The sequence below is a fragment of the Mandrillus leucophaeus genome, unplaced genomic scaffold, assembly GCF_000951045.1.
Source record: "Mandrillus leucophaeus isolate KB7577 unplaced genomic scaffold, Mleu.le_1.0 Scaffold1050, whole genome shotgun sequence".
NCBI lineage: Eukaryota > Metazoa > Chordata > Mammalia > Primates > Cercopithecidae > Mandrillus > Mandrillus leucophaeus.
This window is the reverse complement of record NW_012098655.1, coordinates 503,360-522,758: the sequence shown is the minus strand read 5'-3', so window position 1 is coordinate 522,758 and position 19,399 is coordinate 503,360. Positions and strand designations below refer to the sequence as shown.

Here is a 19,399-nt window from a genome sequence, read left to right as displayed (position 1 = left end):
TTTAATAGTGCAAAAGATGGGCACGGTGGCTCACGCCTGTAATCCCAGCACTTTGGGAGGCCGAGACGGGTGGATCACGAGGTCAGGAGATCGAGACCATTCTGGCTAACACAGTGAAACCCAGTCTCTACTAAGAATACAAAAATTAGCTGGGCATTGTGGCGGGCGCCTATAGGCCCAGTTACTGGACAGGGACTATAGGCAGGAGAATGGCGTGAACCTGGGAGGCGGAGCTTGCAGTGAGCCGAGATTGCGCCACTGCACTCCAGCCTGGGTGACAGAGCGAGACTCCGTCTCAAAAAAATAAAATAAAATAAAATTGCAAAAGAAAAGTAGAAAAACTTACAGATAGCTCAGTAAACTAGTCAGATGTCCTAAAAAGGCAAACTAGAACAGGTTCTGATAGTGCCTCTGAATAAACTACCCATGACTACAGTGAATTTAAACCATTGCCTTTTGAAAAAAATTTATTCAGGAAGGGTTTAAAAACCCCAGACTTGTCATGAATAGGATTTAACTCAAAAAATAGGAAAAATAAGTGTTCAACTCAAGTTTTAGGGTAAAACTATTAGTTTATTAGACAATGAAGAATAAAAATTTGAAGACTAATAGGAAAATACCAAACATTTCAATAAAGTCTTGCTCTGTGTATATTTTATTAAAATATACTGTTCTTTATTTCTAACATACTCAGACATCATGTAGTAGAAAGAACAAATAATTTGGCATTTGAAGACTTAGGTATGAATTTTAGTTTTACCACTCACTAGCTATGCAACTTTGGAAAAAGGTAAAATTTGAGACTGTTTCTTCAATTATAAAATGGTGATGTTATCACATGTCTCAGAGTGTGCTTCAAATGAGGTATCACACAGAAAACCCCTTGTAAACTGTAAAAGTATCCTGAAATACCGATTTTCAGGGTAATTCTATTTCTGTACAAAGAGGGTAATTTGCTTTTACAAGTGTACTAATAGTCCTCTTAGTTATTCACATTCATGGTTAAAGCTAAATTATTCAAAGATACCCATCCTCAACTGATAGCAGCTTACTCTCAAACTAAGCTAAATACTTAGCAAAAACCAAATATACTTGTTTAGTATGTTCTAGTTCATTTTCATATCTACTTATTCATTTAATTCATTTGCTGTTTAGAAGTTAAAATAGCATTACAATTCCCAATGAGGTATTCTGACCCCAGACAAAATAAATGTTTAAACCAGTGGTTGCTAATCAAAATTTAATATGTCAATTAATCCACAAACTACTAGGAACTTCAAGATAAAACTGTTCATAATTTGGCATTGTGAGAGAAAATCCTGGTTTGGGAAGATATGAAAGAAACAAACACAAAAATAGGATGTTTGAACTCTACAAAAATTCGATTTTAAAATGAAACTCGAATTGTATCATTAATTTACCAGGAATTATGCCATGTTCTGGTTGTAAATAGAGTTCCTTACCCTCAGGGTTTCGTAGTACAGAAAGGAAACACCATGTAAACAAGCAAGTTACAAGTATAACCACACTAAAGTGATTTAGTGTAATCATAAAAGTAAACACAACGTAAAAAGAAAATTGAAGGTATCACTGAAGTTAGGGACAAGATGGAAAATCATCTCTGAGAAGTAAGGATGAGTAATCTGAAAGACTAGTATTAATCTGCCAGGTGAAAAAGGGAGGGGGAGGTCGGGTGCAGTGGCTCACGCCTGTAATTCCAGTACTTTGGGAGACTGAGGCCAGGGCTAGTAGTGAGGTCAGGAGTTCAAGACCAACCTGACCAACACGGTGAAACACCATCTCTACTAAAAATACAAAAATTAGCTGGGTGTGGTGGCGTGTGTCTGTAATGCTAGCTACTTGGGAGGCTGAGGCAGGAGAATCGCTTGAACTCGGGAGGTGGAGGTTGCAGTGAGCCAAGAGTGCACCACTGCACTCCAGCCTGGCGACAGAGCAAGACTTAGTCTCAGAAAAAAAAAAAAAAAAAAAAGGAGTGGGAGAAGACAAGGACTCTAGGTAGAGAGCACAACACATGCAAGAGCTCTAAAGCAAAAAGGTATTTGAGAAAATGTAATTTAGTATTATGACGATATAGTATACAGTTGAGAACACAAAACAATGCTGAAGTATATTTTTTAACTAAGTTGGTCAACAAATATTTAAACAGCTATGCAGGTACTATTCTAGGCAACTAACATTTAAAAAAAAAAAAAAAGCCGGGCATGGCTCATGCCTGTAATCCTAGCACTTTGGTAGGCTGAGGTGGGTGGATTACCTGACCAGCCTGGCCAACATGATGAAACCCAGTCTCTACTAAAAATACAAAATTAGCCGGGCATGGTGGTATGCACCTATAATCCCAGCTACTGGGGAAGCTGAGGCAGGAGAACCGTTTGAACCCAGGAGGTGGAGGCTACAGTGAGCCGAGATCACGCCACTGCACTTCAGCCTAGGTAACAGAGGGAGACTCCATCTCAAAAAATAAATAAATAAATAAAAGCCCATTGAAGAGTGTACATTTCAACAAAGGGAGAAAGAGAAAAAGCAATAAACATAATAAATAAGTGATATCATATATTAAGGGCTAGACACAACACGGAAAAAATGTTTAACAGCACATTTTGTTTCCAAGTCCTTATACTACACACTGTCACACACTGGAGGGGAGGTGGAAGTGGAGGTGAGAAAGGGAAGAGTGTATGCTAAGACATACACATCACTCAGAAAGCCCCATGCTCTCAGCAGTTCTAATCAGGATCCATTTTGTAAGTCTGAAACATGATTTTGGCTGTCACAATGACAGCAAATGCTACTGATATACAGTGGGCAAAGACTAAAGATGCTAGATGTGCTGGGACAACAGGCACACATCCCCCAACTTTCCACTGTCCAGTCATGTAGGCAAAAAACCTAGAATCGAATTCCATTTTACATATAAACACAAAAGTATGTTTTGTACCATTTTAATGTACAATCGATTTTCCAAGAATGTAATTCATGTGAATAAAGAAAAGGTGGTATTTTGTCCCGGTAGGAATTTTACCAAAAGTCATTCATTTCAGAAAGTCACATAAAAACATCATTTATTGTATTTAAGTAAACATTACAACACATCTACATCATTCTGCAGTGTAACTGTACATTCACAACAAAACTATGTATATTTATGAATATACTGGTACTTTATTACTTCTGGTATAGTAGGACCTGAGTATTTACGGGTTTAAATAATATTATAAATTAGCTTCATGTCTTTCTCCTTTATTACAGTTGGGGCATTATGCGTACTTTTTAAAAGTTACATGTGAGTACAGTTAACTTATCTATGAATGCCACTTCAAGATAGTCAAAAAAGTGCCACAAAATATCTATTATAAGTAGAGTGTGTGAGTCTGATAGGCTTAGGAAACCACAAACTGAAACAACGCAACCTTCTGGTCAACTGGGAGCCCCAGAACCTCTTTCTATCCCTAAAACAATGTGAAACCGAAATTTGATTTTCTGATACCTCCAAAACCCTCAGTTCAAAAAATACTTCCTTCTGTCACTGTGACAATTTACTAAATGCCAAAAAGTACACTGCTCAGATCAATCACAAATTCTCAATTATTCATTTTAAAGCCCAGTGACAATGTATTTGTACTTGTCCCTGGAGAGATTAGAACTGCCACAATCCAGAATACCAGACACCAGTACTTTAAAAGCAATATTTTACTAAACTGTGCTTCAATTTCAAACAACATGCCTTCCCCTTTGCTCTAGATGCGTTCTCATGAAATCATGAAAGACACAAAACATTAAATACAACTGTCTAACTGCTGCCTGAAGAGTTCTGGTGATGTGTACTATTTCACTGCCAGAGTTAATTTCACTATTAGACAAAACTAATTGTTAGGCAATTCTTTCCTAATTTTGAGGGGAAAAAATCTGCCTCTACTTGAAACAAAAAAGGGTAACACTATCAACAAAGACATACCTTTGACTTGCAAACAGCTATCATGTCCTTCTTAGGTATTCCAAAATTCCTACATTCCAATTTTTCTCCAAAAGGAGAAAAAAAAGTAGAAGAAAATGCCCAAATACTACCCAAAACCCAAGATTTTGATGTAGACTTTTTTGGTTTTATTTTGTTTTGCTCTTTGTATTCTGGCAAACTTCTAGCCCCATTAGAACTTGATGAGATTTAAAACATTCAATTCCTTTTAAAGACCCCTCGTGTACTATTTTTGTAACCAACTTTATCCTTATTCATTATTTGGTATGTCAAGTTTCACTGCATCCTCCCTCCCAAGATTAATCAAAGCTCTGCATTTCTGTTGCCTCTAGTAACTTCGGAAAGTTTCTAAAATGTTATTTCACAGTGTATCTGGGCCTCATCAGTGTAGAATGTAACATACTATGGCAACTGAGATTCCTAGAATGGAATCTGCTTTAATTTCACAAACACAATCATAAAAACACTAAAATATATAATTTTTAAATTTAACATACTTGTATAGCATAAGAGGTGAGCCTGAATTCTCAGTAAAGACCAAAAAACAGACTTCATATGTTAATTTATTAAAAATAAATAGTAAATTAATCAGTGCTTATCAAATTTGAAAATAAAACTCTAAAATACAAGGCTATGTAGTCGGGCACAGTGGCTCACACCTGTAATCCCAGCACTTTGGGAGGCCGAAGCAGGCAGATCACAAGGTCAGGAGATACAGACCACCCTGGCTAACACGGTGAAATCCTGTCTCTATTAAAAATACAAAAAATAAGCCGGTTGTGGTGGCGGGAGCCTGTAGTCCCAGCTACTTGAGAGGCTGAGGCAGGAGAATTGCTTGAACCTGGGAGGCAGAGGTTGCAGTGAGCTGAGATCATGCCACTGCACTCTAGCCTGGGTGACAAGAGCGAGAATCTGTCTCAAAATAATAATAAAGAATATACAATATAAGGCTATACACACAATTTTGTTTTTAAAAAGTGGGAGTTTGGAGATCTGACTCTGATACCTTATATTACAGTTGGCAACCCGGCCTCTCCAGTTTTCAGTTTTCCTCAATAAAAAATGACAAGAATGAACTAAAGATTATCTGCAGGTTTCTTCCAAGAAAAGATTCCATGATTTTATACTCAAACAAAGAGGGATTTTCTTTTTTCATAACAGAAAAGCCAGGGCACAGTTAGATTAAAAGGGATATGAAGAGCAGCCTTTACTTTTTCTGGAGTTTTTTTTTGCTTGTTTGGCTTTTGCCCCCCAGAGACAGGGTTTTGCTATGCTGCACAGGCTGGTCTCAAACCTCAAACTCACAGACTCAAGTAATCCTCCAGCTTCAGCCTACTGAGGAGCTGGGACTACAGGTGTACAGCACCACATCTGGCTCTGTAGTGAGTTTTTAATGTGATAATGCATTCTCATTGCCCTTGTAAACTATTAAACATTGCCATAAAATGACTGATGGTCACAAGAGTGAAGGTAATTTTGCATTCATGCTTCTAATCAAGTACTATGATGTTTACCCTTTTAAAGTATGGTACAAATCATAAAGAGCTATCTGAGTCTAGAAGATCTTTAAGGTTTCTTCTCACTATTAAATTCAATTTATTTACTCTTCACTGTAGATGAGAATGCCTAAACTGAGGGTCAGTAAAAGATATTTCTGGATAGAGTAAATGAGCTAAGAACCCATGGTGTGAGACAGCATAATCTGAAAGTCCAAGGGAGCAAGAACTATCTCTGGAAAGCACATGCAAAGTTACAAAAATGATCAGGAGTTTTACAAAGACTGAGATATCCTCTGGATTGGTTGGGGTTCATGTATATGCCTCCCAAGGTGATAAGATGGCCCAAGAAATCCACTAGGACGTATTTAAATGACAACTTCTCAATCCTGACATAACAAAGTGAGGCTATTCAGATATGGGTGAGGTGTTATCCCGGCCCATAAGAATAGTTGAAATTATTATTCAAAATTGCTGTCACGTAATTACTTGGAGATCCTGGGTACCATCTTTCACGGCATACCTTCGAAGTAGTATTGTCCAGACAGGCCAGATGCCTTCCTGATAAAAAGGGCTTTATTTGCTTCAGATTCTTAGAGGCAGTAACAGCCTTGCCTTGGAGCTATCCATGGTGCTTGCCTCAGACTCAGCCCATCACTTGCAGCAGCTGGTGCATTCACTTTCCTATTACAGGGCTGCTCAAGATGTATCTGACCGGTCACCCACATTGTGGCCGGTGACAATCATGGCAATATCACAGGCCACCCCGAATCTGTCTATTCCACTTTGCCTGTGCCCAGACCCACAATAACCTTACTTTGTAGTTTGTTTGGATATCCAGATAGCCCAGCTTTGCATCCCAGGCCTGCTACACAAAGCCCTTTCTGTGGACAAAGTACACCTTCTGGGAGATTACTGGCATACTCTGGGTAAAAAATTACAGCTCCTTGGAAATAATTCTCACATATAATAGCTCACATGAGTTTTAATACCTTATTGCTACAATATTCACCATTCCGAAATGATTTTAAATGATTTTAAATTTTGTTTTTTTTTTTTTTTTGAGATGGAGTTTCACTCTTGTTGCCCAAGCTGGAGTGCAATGGTGCGATCTCATCTGACCGCAATCTCCGCCTCCTGGGTTCAAGCAATTCTCCTGCCTCAGCCTCCCAAGTAGCTGGGATTACAGGCGCGCGCCACCACACCTGCTAATTTTTTGTATTTTTAGTAGAAACAGGGTTTCACCATGTTAGTCAGACTAGTCTTGAACTCCTGACCTCAGGTGATCCACCTGCCTTGGTCTCCCAAAGTGCTGGGATTACAGGCATGAGCCACCGCACCTGGCTTTTGCTATGTTTTCTTGACTCACACTGGGACAAGTAAAGAAGTTAATTCTGGAGTGACTTGTGGGTTTCAGTGAGTCCAGCAACCTCTAGAAATTATGCAACTATTTAGACATATGTATGTTCTCCTGGGAAAGCAGGTGTTGAGATTCTCATCCTTAAACAGCTAAGAACCAGAGATCAATACAATGATGATGCCCAAATAATGATCACTACCCCAGATTTAGGCACTCAACCTTTATATCCAACTGACTACAAATTTAGCATGTCCAAAATGAAACTCATTTTCCTACTTACTACCGTAACATATTCCTCTCCTAATTCTCACCATCTCAGAAGATGGTACCACCTGGCCAAAAAGGCATAAATCCTGTGAATCATGCTTGATTATAATGATCACCATGACTCTTTCCTTTTCTTTAGTCTCCCTTATCCCATCAATCACCATTAGCTTTCTGAAAGCCTAAGAAATTCTTAAAAACACCCCTAAGGCAAAAGAAGCATGTGTTCAATAATCACTTTCCAGGTGGTAAAGACCTCCCAATATTAATAGATCTCATAGGCTGAAAACTTCCCATTGGACCACAACTTTTTTTTTTTTTTTTTTTTTGAGACAGAGTCTCGCTCTGTCGCCTAGGCTGGAGTGCAGTGGCCGGATCTCAGCTCACTGCAAGCTTCGCCTCCCAGGTTCACGCCATTCTCCTGCCTCAGCCTCCCGAGCAGCTGGGACTATAGGCGCCTGCCACCTCACCCGGCTAGTTTTTTGTATTTTTTAGTAGAGACTGGGTTTCACTGTGTTAGCCAGGATGGTCTCGATCTCCTGACCTCGTGATCCACCCATCTCGGCCTCCCAAAGTGCTGGGATTACAGGCTTGAGCCACCGCACCCGGCCAACTTTTTATTTTTAATACAAAGCCTAACATGTTTCATCATTCCTCCTTCCTCTAATACCTATGAATATGCTAGAGAATGTAACTCTTCATTCTTCTGAAATTATGGAATGTGTCAAAACAGTTTTTCTTCAACAAAACGACAAGTGGTGGGAGTGGGGGCTATTTCTGTACAACTACTCTTATTTGGAATACCTTTAATTTCTATCTCAACAGTCCCAGGGATCATAGCACTACTACCCAGTGAAGGCAGCTGCTCTCCAATTTCCAGAGAATAACAGGAGCTTTGTTTTTTTCATGTAATACCGTATCTTTACCCAGAAGTCAACAGGACAGATGGTACTGCAAAAACAAATGCCAAATCAGAATTGAAAAACATACAAGTCAGAATCACTGACATTCCTGTCTGCTGACAGTATTTTAAAATTTAGTGAGAATAGGAGGTGATAAGAAGGCTAGGTCTCAAAAGTAAAATCTGAAGACCCTACATAAATGTGTTTGATTCTTTACAGAGTTTAAAAGACTTTCTGAACATGCACTATCTGAATTTAGGTGGCAATCATTCCTTAAATACACAGCAAGATGTCCACAAACATACAATGAGCACCTCTCATTTTTCACACACTGCCACTAAAGATTAGAAAGTTCACAATGATTCATTGATGAATTTTTTTTTTTTTTTTCCTTTTTTTTTTTTGAGACAGAGTTTTGCTCTTGTTACCCAGACTGGAGTGCAATGGCGCAATCTCGACTCACTGCAACCTCCACCTCCCAGTTGGTTTCAAGTGACTATCCTGCCTCAGCCTCCAGAGTAGCTGGATTACAGGCGCCCGTCACCATGTTTTTAGTAGAGACGGGGTTTCATCATGTTGGTCAGGCTGGTCTCGAACTCCTGATCTCCGGTGATCCGCCTGCCTAAGCCTCCCAAAGTGCTGGGATTACAGGCATGAGCCACTGCTCCTGGCAATTCATTGATGAATTTATTTTAGGACCACCTACTGACATACCCTGTGCTTATTAACGCTTTGTAAACTAATGGCAAACTTTAAAATGTGCTGTACAGATTTTATTTTGCATTTATTACTAAAAACCTAGGGAGGCCAAATTTTTGTTTACAGGATAGTAGGTTCAACTTCACAGCAATTTTTTTCCTAATTATTGCCAGTTATTGATGTAAGAGAATAAATCATTAAGTAGCTATAGGCAACGCCAACAATACGCTTATAACTGTAAAGAACAAACAAAATGAAGGAATATCCAGACTTGGAATACCCTATATAGTTCTAACAGCTGCTTGTCAAAAAAAAAACATACTGGTGGCTGGGCGCGGTGGCTCACGCCTGTAATCCCAGCACTTTGGGAGGCCGAGGCAAGCAGATCATGAGGTCAGGAGATCGAGAACATCCTGGTTAACATAGTAAAACCCCTTCTCTACTAAAAATACAAAAAAATTAGCCGGGTGGAGTGGCGGGTGCCTGTAGTCCCATCTACTCAGGAGGCTGAGGCAGGAGAATGGCGTGAACCCGGGAGGCGGAGGTTGCAGTGAGCCGAAATCGCGCCACTGTACTCCAGCCTGGGCTACAGAGCGAGACTCTGTCTCAAAAAAAAAAAAAAAAAAAAAAAGACATAATAGCACTGGGAAAGGATTGTAAAGAAGATAAAAAGTCAACAAGTGCCTCAGCTGTTTATAATAGACTACAAAATGATTCAACGACAATTTGTTACCTTACCTCTCTACCATTACAAAATGACCAAAATTAAAAGCAACCATCTTTTAACAGGGTCTTTCACAGAGTGTAAGTTTTCATTTTGATAAAGTCCAATTAATTTTTTAATAAGTAATGCATTTGGTGTTATGTTTAAAAGTTCTTCACCAAGCCCAAGGTTCTGCAGATTTTCTCCTGTTTTATTCTAAAAGTTTTATTTTATGATAAAATCTATGATCCATTTTGAGTTACTTTTTGTATAAGGTATGAGATCAAGGTTCATCTTAAACTGTGGTTAAGAGGATGAAAAGGCAAGTTACAGATTAGAAGAAAATATCTGCAAATACTTATCTTACAAAGGGCTCATATTTAAAAACATATAAAGAGCTTTTGGCTGGGCACGGTGGCTCACGCCTATAATCTCAACACTTTGGGAGGCCAAGGTGGGCAGATCACCTGAGGCCAGGAGATTGAGACTGGCCTGGCCAACATGGCGAAACTCCATCTTTACAAAAAACACACACAAAAAATTAGCTGGGCATGGTGGTGCACACCTGTAATCTCAGCTATTTGGGAGGCAGAGGGCCGAGAATCTCTTGAGAGTAGGAGGCAGAGGTTGCAGTGAGCTGATATCACACCACTGCACTCCAGCCCAGGTGACACAGCAAAACTCTGTCTCAAAAAATAAAATAAGCCTGGCACGGTGGCTCACACCTGTAATCTCAGCACTTTGGGAGGCTTGAGGTGGCAGGACTGCCTGAGGTCAGGAGTTTGAGACCAGCCTGACTAACATGGTAAAACCCCATCTCTACTAAAAATACAAAAATTAGCCAGGCGTGATGGTGGGTGTCTGTAATCCCAGCCACCTGGGAGGCTGAGATAGGAGAATTGCTTGAACCTGGGAGGCGGAAGCTGCAGTAAGTTGAGACTGGGCCATCACACTCCAGCCTTGCCAACAAGAGTGAAACGCATCTCAAAAAGAAAATAAAATAAATTTAAAAATATATATATAAAGAGCTTTTAAAACACCACAGTAAAGAAGCAAACACTCCAATTAGAAAGTGGGCAAAAGGACAGGAAGAAATATTTCACCAAAGAGAAAATATGGATGGCAAATAAGGAAGATTTTCCGGCCAGGTGCAGTGGCTCACACAGGTAATCCCAATACTTTGAAAGGCTGAGGCAGCAGTATGGCTTACACTTAGGAGTTCGAGACCAGCCTGAGAAACATGGTGAAACCCCATCTCTACATGGCCAGACATGGTGACACACGCCTGTAGTCCCGCCACTTGGGAGGCTGAGACAGGATTGCTTGAGCCCAGGAGACAGAGGTTGCAGTGAACTGAGATCACACCACAGCACTCCAGCCTGGGTGACAGTGCAAGACTGTCTCAAAAGGATACATAAGCCTGTAATCCCAGCACTTTGGGAGGCTGAGGCAGGTAGATCACGAGGTCAGGAGATTGAGACCATCTTGGCTAACACGGTGAAACCCTATCTCTACTGAAAACACAAAAAATGAGTTGGGCATGGTGGCGGGCGCCTGTAGTCCCAGCTACTTGGGAGGCAGAGGCAGGAGAATGGCATGAACCACGGGAGGCGGAGCTTGCAGTGAGCCAAGATCACGCCACTGCACTCCTGCCTGGGCGACAGAGTGAGATTCTGTCTCAAAAATAAAAATATTCTCAACATTATTAATCATTAGGGAAATGCAAATTAAGACCATGATGAGATATTACTACACATCTACTAAAACAGCTAAAATAAAAAAATAACAGTATCAAATGGCAATGAGGATGCAGAGAAACAATGTCTCATACATTACTGGTAGAAATGTAAAATGATACCACACCACTCTGGAAAAGCTTGTCAGTTTATGCATTTACCATACGATCCTGCAATTGCACTCCTGGGCATTTAGCTCAGAGATATGAAAAGTTATGTCCTCACAAACCTGTACATGATTGTCCATAGTATGTTATATTAGCCAAAAACTAGAAGCAACCAAAATGCCCAACAGGTGAACGGTTAAACAAGTTGTGGTACATCCACACCATGAAATACTACTTAGCAATAAAAAGGAACAAACTACTGATACATGCAACAACGTGGATGGATCTCAAAAGTATTATGCTGAGTGATAAAAACCAATCTCAAAAAGTCACATACTGTATGATTCCATTCATATAACATTATAGAAAATGACAAAATTGTAGAGATGGAGAACAGATTAGTGGTTGCCAGGAGTTAGGGATACCTGATGGGGGGAGGGGCTGGGTACATGGGACTATAAAGAGGGACTATGAGAGAGATCTTTGTGGTGACAGAATAGTTCTGTATCTTGACAGTGGTGGTAATGGTTACACAAATATACATGTGATAAAATGATACAGAAATAGATACATACTTATACCAAGATCAATTTCCTTGTTTTGATATTGTATTGTAACTATATAAAATGTAACCTATGAGGGAAACTGGGTGAAGTGTACACATGGACCTGTCTTTGCAACTTCTTGTGAATCTATATAATCATTTCAAAATAGACGTTTTTAAAAATGCAATTGACATAATTCAAAAGTATAGAAAAAATCGGAGAAATTTATGAATTTGTTGAAAAGGGTGATGTTGTAATGCTAAATGCAAACCAAAGAGGGATGGGGTGGTCACAGTGCAGTCTAGAAATACGGCTGGAGAGTTTGTCCAACCCTCCAAAATAGATAGTTCAGTCAAACATGTACTGAGTACCTAGGATTTGCAAGACAAAGTGTTACTTCTGAATTAATTTACTCTCTAATATGACAAGATAGACTATTATTAAAGACCTCTGCAAAAGCAGTTCCCTTTGCCTTGTTTGCTCTTCTTCTTTCACTTTTTCTAGTTAGTTCTTATTTATCCTTGAACTCTCAGCTCAGCGTCACTTCTTCAGGGAAACCTTCCCTAGTTCTTCTGATTGCCCTCCATATTAGATCAGTTTCCTCTGTGACATGTTTGAACAGCACCCTATATACTTCATTCATAATACTAATCACCACTCACAAACTGTGATTATTTGATATTTATTTTTCCCACTAGGCTGACATTTCCAGAAGGACAGAGTAGCTTATGGCTGTATTCTCAAACTCAACACCATGCCTGCCCAGCAAATGGCAGAAGCTCAAAGTAGATGTACAGAATACATATATGCAAAGCTAAAATTCATATGTACAAATGAGTAAGAAGAATAAGATTTACTGGAGTTTGGAAGAATCCTGTATCACTCCAACCTGAGAAAGCCAGTTTATAAAGGATAGAAGGCTCATGTAGAAGATAAAGAATCTCCGCCAGGTGCTGTGGCTCATGCCTGCAATCCCAGCACTTCGGGAAACCAAGGTGGGTGGATCATTTGAGGTCAGGAGTTCGAGACCAGCCTGGCCAACATGGTGAGACTCCGTTGCTACTAAAAATACAAAAAATTAGCTGGGCATGGTGGCGGGTGCCTGTAATTCCAGCTACTCAGGAGGCTGAGGCAGGAGAATCTCTTGAACTGAGGAGGCGGAGGTTGCAGTGAGCCAAGATAATGCCACTGCACTACAGTCTGGGCAACAAGAGCAAAACTCCATCTCAAAAAACAAAAAAGAAGATAAAGAAGAAAATAAAGAATCTCAATTCTGAAGCTGAATATAAACTTGGGCCTTTACGCAAAACAAACTCAATAAAGAAAAGAAACCGAGGAGCAGCTGTGCAGAGTTCTTTAGGAAAATTAATGTAGACATTGGGCTTGCACTGAGGGGGTAAGACACTAGAGACAGTAAAAATAACTAAAAGGACGCTGTGGTAGTGCAGGCACAAAACAACAAGGTCCTGAATGAGGGTGGTCATGGGAACAGAAAGATACGAGAAACACTAAGAATAAAGAAGCAACAGAGCTTAACAACTGATAGATATAGGGGGATGAAAGAAGGAAGAACCAGAGATTATTCAGGAGGTTTAACAGTGACTCATCAGTAAAAGATAATACCATTAACAGAAATTGGGAAGTCATAACTAATTCCCCTTAGGAGAAGGAATGTGCTTTGCTGGAAGCGATGGGTGTCATCCACACACAATTTAAGATACAAGACTAGATGTAGAAGAAAGTCAAGGTTGGCAATGTAGATGTGTGAACGGATCAGTTAAGGTTATAAGAAAATCAATGAGATCTCCCAAGGAGAAGGTATAAAGAGACTCAAATGGAAATCCTTTAAAACAACTTGAAGGCCTCCTTGCTGAAATTATGTTTATCAAGTTACACCATCATTCAGACTAGGAGCTCCTTAAACACATTTCTGATCTCATCCTTGCATTCTCTAAGGTATACAATGCAGAGCTTGTACATAACTGGTACATTGTAGCTTATTAAAGGAATCAACCATTCAAAATAATTTCTGATGAATACTTCCTGTTCTAGTTTGCGTTTCAAAACGTGGTGCTCTGGGTAGTACTTTGAAAGGTACAGGTTTTACTTTAAATTAGTAAAATCAGTGAATTTAAACATTTTAAATCATTTACCCAAAAGATCCTACTTCCCCCCTCCCCCCAAAAAAAGCCCCTAATTAGACTAGGGCTAAAGGCAAATTGTAAATAGAAGTATTGATAGAAAATACTCTTCAAGAAGTTTTTGAATAAGCAGAAAATATTATTTACCAAGGAAGTGAAACAAATGAAAACTTTCAATCATATGCATTACACAAGTTGACAACATCCAAAAAGTAAGCTTCAGGTGAACAGAAGAATAAATGAAACCTAAATGCATAATTAAAGGGGAACTGAGAACAGCCAAGACACACAATTTTTTTTTTTTTTATTTTTTAACATAATGAGGTAAAAGTCATTGGCCTGCACTCCCACAAAATATTCCTGGGTATTACAGTCAGTGATGGAGTAACAGGCTAATCTGATATAATACTTAGGTAAACGGTATTTCCTTAGTTGCAGTTTAAAAATAAGAAAAAACGACTGCTAAAATGGATCGGGGGAAAAATCTGTTGACAGGCTCACAAAATTAAATTATTATTGTATTGACAACTTAAGCCTTTTCAAGGTTGAGGTCTGCCACACCGCTCTAACCCTGAATCATAAGCAAATGTCCTAGCTGCTTTCAGATAGGTGTTTGTGGGACAAGTCAGAGAAGAGAAAAGAAACCGGTTGTAGTTACAAGACTCTAGGAACCCGACAAGTCATTTATAATCCAACGACCCTCTCAGTATCAGACGGGCTTCCACAAGTCTAAAAGATGGTCAATTAGTATTTGCCTGCTTGTTTCCAACAATAGCAAATGAACCATTGGTAAACTGACCATTCTCAGAGTCGGACAGCTCGAATTTGTTGCAAAATCCTTCGAAGTTATCTCCCAGTAACTTTCATTCCTGGTCCTGGTTCAAGAGCAACATAGTGAAAGGTGAAAGTCGTCTTTTTCTTTAAAAAAAACTTTTTTTAAAAAAAACAAAACAGGTTTTACTTCCTCGCATGTCAATATGTTCCCTTCTTTCAACAATGGGGAAATCTCTCCCCCTTTTCCCCCCTTCAATGTTTGACTCCCCTTAAAGAAAAACGGAATACCAGGCACAGGGAACATAGAGTTCCTTTGACTCAGAGCCGCGACCTCTGAGCAGAGCGGAGGAAAGGGGCTTAAATAACCACACACACTAGGAAGAGTCGCAGCTGATACGAATCACCATTGCCAAAAAGCAAACAGCTTCAGCCGGTGCCCAGGTGCTGGGACGCAATAGAAGTCGCACAGACTTGGCCTGGCAGCTCTGAGGAAATGGGGGCCAGGGAGCCTGCACCTCTTCTTGCCAAAGCCCGGGAGAGCTGAGTGAGCTTTCGTTCCCAGGCCGGCTGCAAGCCCGGCGCTTCACAAGGCAGAGCGCTCGGCCCCCGGGAAGCGGCATCTCTAAGAGGAAGGCTCAGTGAAACGCTTGGCAAAGTCCAAGCCGCGCCGTCGGGCCAGTTGTCTGTAAGCCCAGCTACCCCGCCTGCCAGACGCCATCCTGGAAACCCGCACCGGCAGGAGCTCCCGGAGTTGGAAATGTCTTTGGCTCGGCCGGGGTCCCCTCTGCCCGTCTATCCCGCCTGTCCACCCTCGCTCACTCCCTGGCCCAAGACTGAGCCGGGGACCACCCCAGGGGGTGGTGCCCAGGAGGCACACCACGCTTGGGGGAATGGTGGAGACCGGGATGGGGCTCCCTGGAGGGCGGGCGGGCGGCCGCAGCGGGTCACTCACCGAAAGGACGCTCATGCGGATTGGGGTCTCCAACAGGCACGCCATCTTGAGCCTTCCCACCCGGCTGCTGCAGGCGCCGGCGCGGGGGCCGGCACTTTCGACAGCCAACTATTGGCCAACGCTAGTCATCGCTCCCTAAAGACAGCCGGATAGACGAGAACTGGTCACGCTCTGGACACCGCTCAAGTACCAAAAAGGCCCGCAGAAAGAAGGGCAAAAGGGAATCGCGTCAGGGGCTGTCCTACGAATCGTTCTCTCAGAAACAGCAGCTACTCTGAGCCTGGTTTAGAGGTGGGAGCGGGCAGCGGTTTCCGCATGCGCAAAGAAGATCTGCCGGCCCCACCTGCCGCTCGCGGTGGGCGGGGCCCTAGAGGCGGAGTCTCGCCCTGGCGCTACGAGCTCTACCGACTGATAAATTGCAGTTTGTGGGTTCCCGTATTCATATTTGGAAAAAGTAGTACGTGGAGCCATATACATAGTTTGAAGTTCACTTTCATATTCATTCTCTCTCTCTCTGCACCAAACTCCCGGCGTCGTTATCTCCATTTTATAGGTGGGGAAATTACGATCCCAGAACCTTTGTCAACCATAAGAGTGATTGTTTCACGATCCAGTACAGAAGTGTGACTTGCCTTAGCTTGTGTGTCGGCCCCGTTTATTCTGGTGTAGTGTTGAGAATAGCCAGAATGCTTGGGCTTCTTCCTAGCTATTTCTCAGCTGCTTTACCCTGGGTAAGTTATCTAACCTTATGTTTTGAGTTTCCTCATCTGTAAAATAAAGGTTAATGAGGATAAAGGAGTCAACAAATGTGAAGCGCTAAGAAAAAACCTAAAACATGGAAAGCGTTATACATATGTGTTAATATTTCTCCAGCTTCTGAGTTAAGTGGGGAAAATGGGGGCAAATATCTAAATATTTCACACTAAAACACTCTGATAACCGAAGCCAAATAAAAGTATGCTTTTAATTATAGTTGATTAATTCAGCTGTCCTACTACTTTGTGTGTGTGTGTGTGTGTGTGTGTGTGTGTGTGTGTGCGCGCGCGCGCACTTGGTTGGACAAGTTTCACCTTCGTACTGCTTGCAACCAGTAAGGTTTTCACAGTAGGGTTGCAATTAGCCTCTTAACATTACTTGTATTCCTTCCATTTCTATAGCCACACCCTAATTCAGGCTCTTGTAACCTCTCCCCTGGACTAGAGCAAAAGCCTTCCAACTGGTCTTGTAGCTGATAGCCTCTCCCTCACTTTGCTCTTCACTGTTTTCCTGTCTTCCTCCTGTACTTGGTTTCCAAATTTAGTATAGCATTTATCACCCCTGTTTATGGGTCTGTGTTCCTTAACAAACTGTTGAGTTCCTGGAAGGCAGGAATTTTATTTTAGGTAGTCCTTCTGCTATAATACTATTTCTGAAACTTGGGTAGTCTGTACACCACCTACACGACCTTTGCCAGTCTGCACCTAGGTATTATTATTCATTCAATATTTTTATTTAAAGCCAATTTCAACTCATTAAAAAATTTTGGCTTTATCTGAAACCACAATACTCTGTGAACTGAAGTTTGTTGTGCTCCTTATTTTTATTCTAGTACACATTAACTACAAAAAGTTTAAATGTCCATCCATGGACCGCCTAAAATCACATCATATACTGCATACTGCAATGCAGCAGAGCATAACCCTAATACATAGCATATAGAGTCATTACTACTGTATTTGATCCACACTCCATCCATTAGCTCAAGGAATACATCCTCCAGGAATCGCCTCCCCCAGGCAGGGGTTAGATACCCGTTTCCCCATGCCTTCCTACTTCACTTTAATTGTAGGGTGGTTTTGTTGTTGTTAATGGTTTCCTTGTTTGTCTCGCTATACACTTCAGGACAGGCACTGGGAATTTTATCTTCTAGGTTGTCTGTCTCAGTACCTAGCACAGTCACTTAGTAAATTTTGTTGAACGAATTTTTGGCTTAGTTTGAGCCTGGGACGAAGATTTGGGTGCATGTAGTTTATTTAGGAAGTGCTTTCAGGGAACAAAATTGATAGGTCAGGGAGAGTGAGAAAAGAAAGAAGAAATATTCAAGATAATTGTCCATTATTGATACCACTGTTTATTCCTCACTCACCTCTGAAAAACATACAGAATACCTCTCTGGATTGTCCATCTTGAAGCTACAGTATTTATCCATCAATACCGTCCTGTAATGGTTGAGGATTTCCCTAGGGCTATTAACTCCCTGCCCTCCTGGATTATATTTGTGCTCAAAACAGAACGGGCTTCCTTAACATGATACAAAAAAGCAGAGTCTGCAGGTTTCATCTTAGGGTAGGATATAGGCAGCATAAATCTGAGCTTACACAGAACTTAACTGCTGCTGTGGCTGAAATCAAAGCAGGGAGGAGCTAGAAATGTAACTCAAGACATCTCACACCTACCTCTGTTACCCAGGCTTTCCTGTTTTATATCCAGAAGGCTGACATGGACATTTTACAGGAAGAAAGCATTGAATAGCCAACTCCTGAGCTTGGAGATCAGAAATCTTTCTCCCAGTTCAAATTTTGCTGATAAATAACTTTAGGTACACTCTAAGTAATGAGTAGAAATTGGAGGATAAAAGGAATTTTTGATTCATCCTCCATGTGACGATAACAAAACAGTTAAGGCTGGGTGCAGTGGCTCACACCTGTAATCACAACACTTTGGGAGACTGAGGTGGATGGATCACCTGAGGTCAGGAGTTCAAGACCAGCCTGCTCAATATGGTGAAACCCTATCTCTATTAAAAATACAAAAATTAGCTGAGCTTAGTGGCATGCACTTGTAGTTCCAGCTACTCAGGAGGCTGAGACAGGAGAACTGCTTGAACCCGGGAGGTGGAGGTTGCAGAAAAAAAACAAAAACAGTTAAATTTGGCACTGTGGTGAGGAGAGTGAAATATCTATGCTGACTACTCTGCAAACAGAAATGAAACTTCTCCCTGTCGTTCCATGACTCCTAGAGCAGCATTAATTTCTGAAAAAAATAATGACAACAAAGTGTGAGTTTAACGAGGAAAAAAATGAAATGCAAAACAAGCTGTAGCTGGAAAAAAATCTGAAAAATCTTTATAAATATCTATGTGGAACTGCCTAAGATGAGAAACAAAGCCAGAGAGAAATATATCTATACAAAAATAGGAAATTTAAAGTGTAGGAAGATAGGTATAACCCAAAACCTGAATGGTCCCAAAATGAATTTAGAAGAATCTTTAAAAAGACTTGAAAACAGATGAAATACTTTAAATAAAAAAGAAAATGGACTGACAATAGTATAGAGGAGATACAATGCAGTTCAACAGACACTAACTACAGGTTTTCTTGTGAATGCACTGAACTAGAGCTTTGAAGTGGAATAAAGACATCATTCTTGCCCTCAGCAGACAGGAATAAAAGTGAGATGTGAGGCTGGGCGCAGTGGCTCATGCCTGTAATTCCAGCACTTTGGGAGGCCGAGGCAGGTGGATTACCTGAGGTCAGGCATTTGAGACAAACCTGACCAATATGGTGAAACCCCGTCAATACTAAAAATACAAAAATTAACTAGGCATGGTGGCGCATGCCTGCAATCACAGCTACTCGGGAGGCTGAAACAGGAGAATTGCTTGAACCTGGGAGCGGAGGTTGCAGTGAGCTCAGATCGTGCCACTGCACTCCAGCCTGGGTGACAGAGCAAGACTCCATCTCAAAA

General features: G+C 40.9%; 2 protein-coding genes across 6 annotated transcripts in view; one reads left to right on the top strand and one right to left on the bottom strand.

Annotated features, from left to right (window-relative positions):
* The window catches only part of ARMC8 (armadillo repeat containing 8), a 114,303-nt gene extending 98,278 nt beyond the window's left edge, over positions 1 to 16,025 (bottom strand). For 4 of the 5 annotated variants that reach the window (XM_011981762.1, XM_011981784.1, XM_011981778.1 and 1 more), the window contains exon 1: positions 15,674 to 16,025. In XM_011981762.1, coding sequence (XP_011837152.1) covers positions 15,674 to 15,718 — 45 coding nt within the window. In that variant the 5' untranslated portion in view covers positions 15,719 to 16,025. Of the gene's footprint in view, positions 1 to 14,746; positions 14,823 to 15,673 lie in introns of all 5 variants that reach the window. The other variant, XM_011981770.1, reaches the window with a different exon arrangement.
* DBR1 (debranching RNA lariats 1) overlaps positions 15,989 to 19,399 on the top strand; it is a 29,585-nt gene continuing 26,174 nt past the window's right edge. Inside the window, exon 1 of the mRNA XM_011981886.1 lies at positions 15,989 to 16,108. Coding sequence (XP_011837276.1) covers positions 15,989 to 16,108 — 120 coding nt within the window. The remainder of the gene's footprint in view (positions 16,109 to 19,399) is intronic.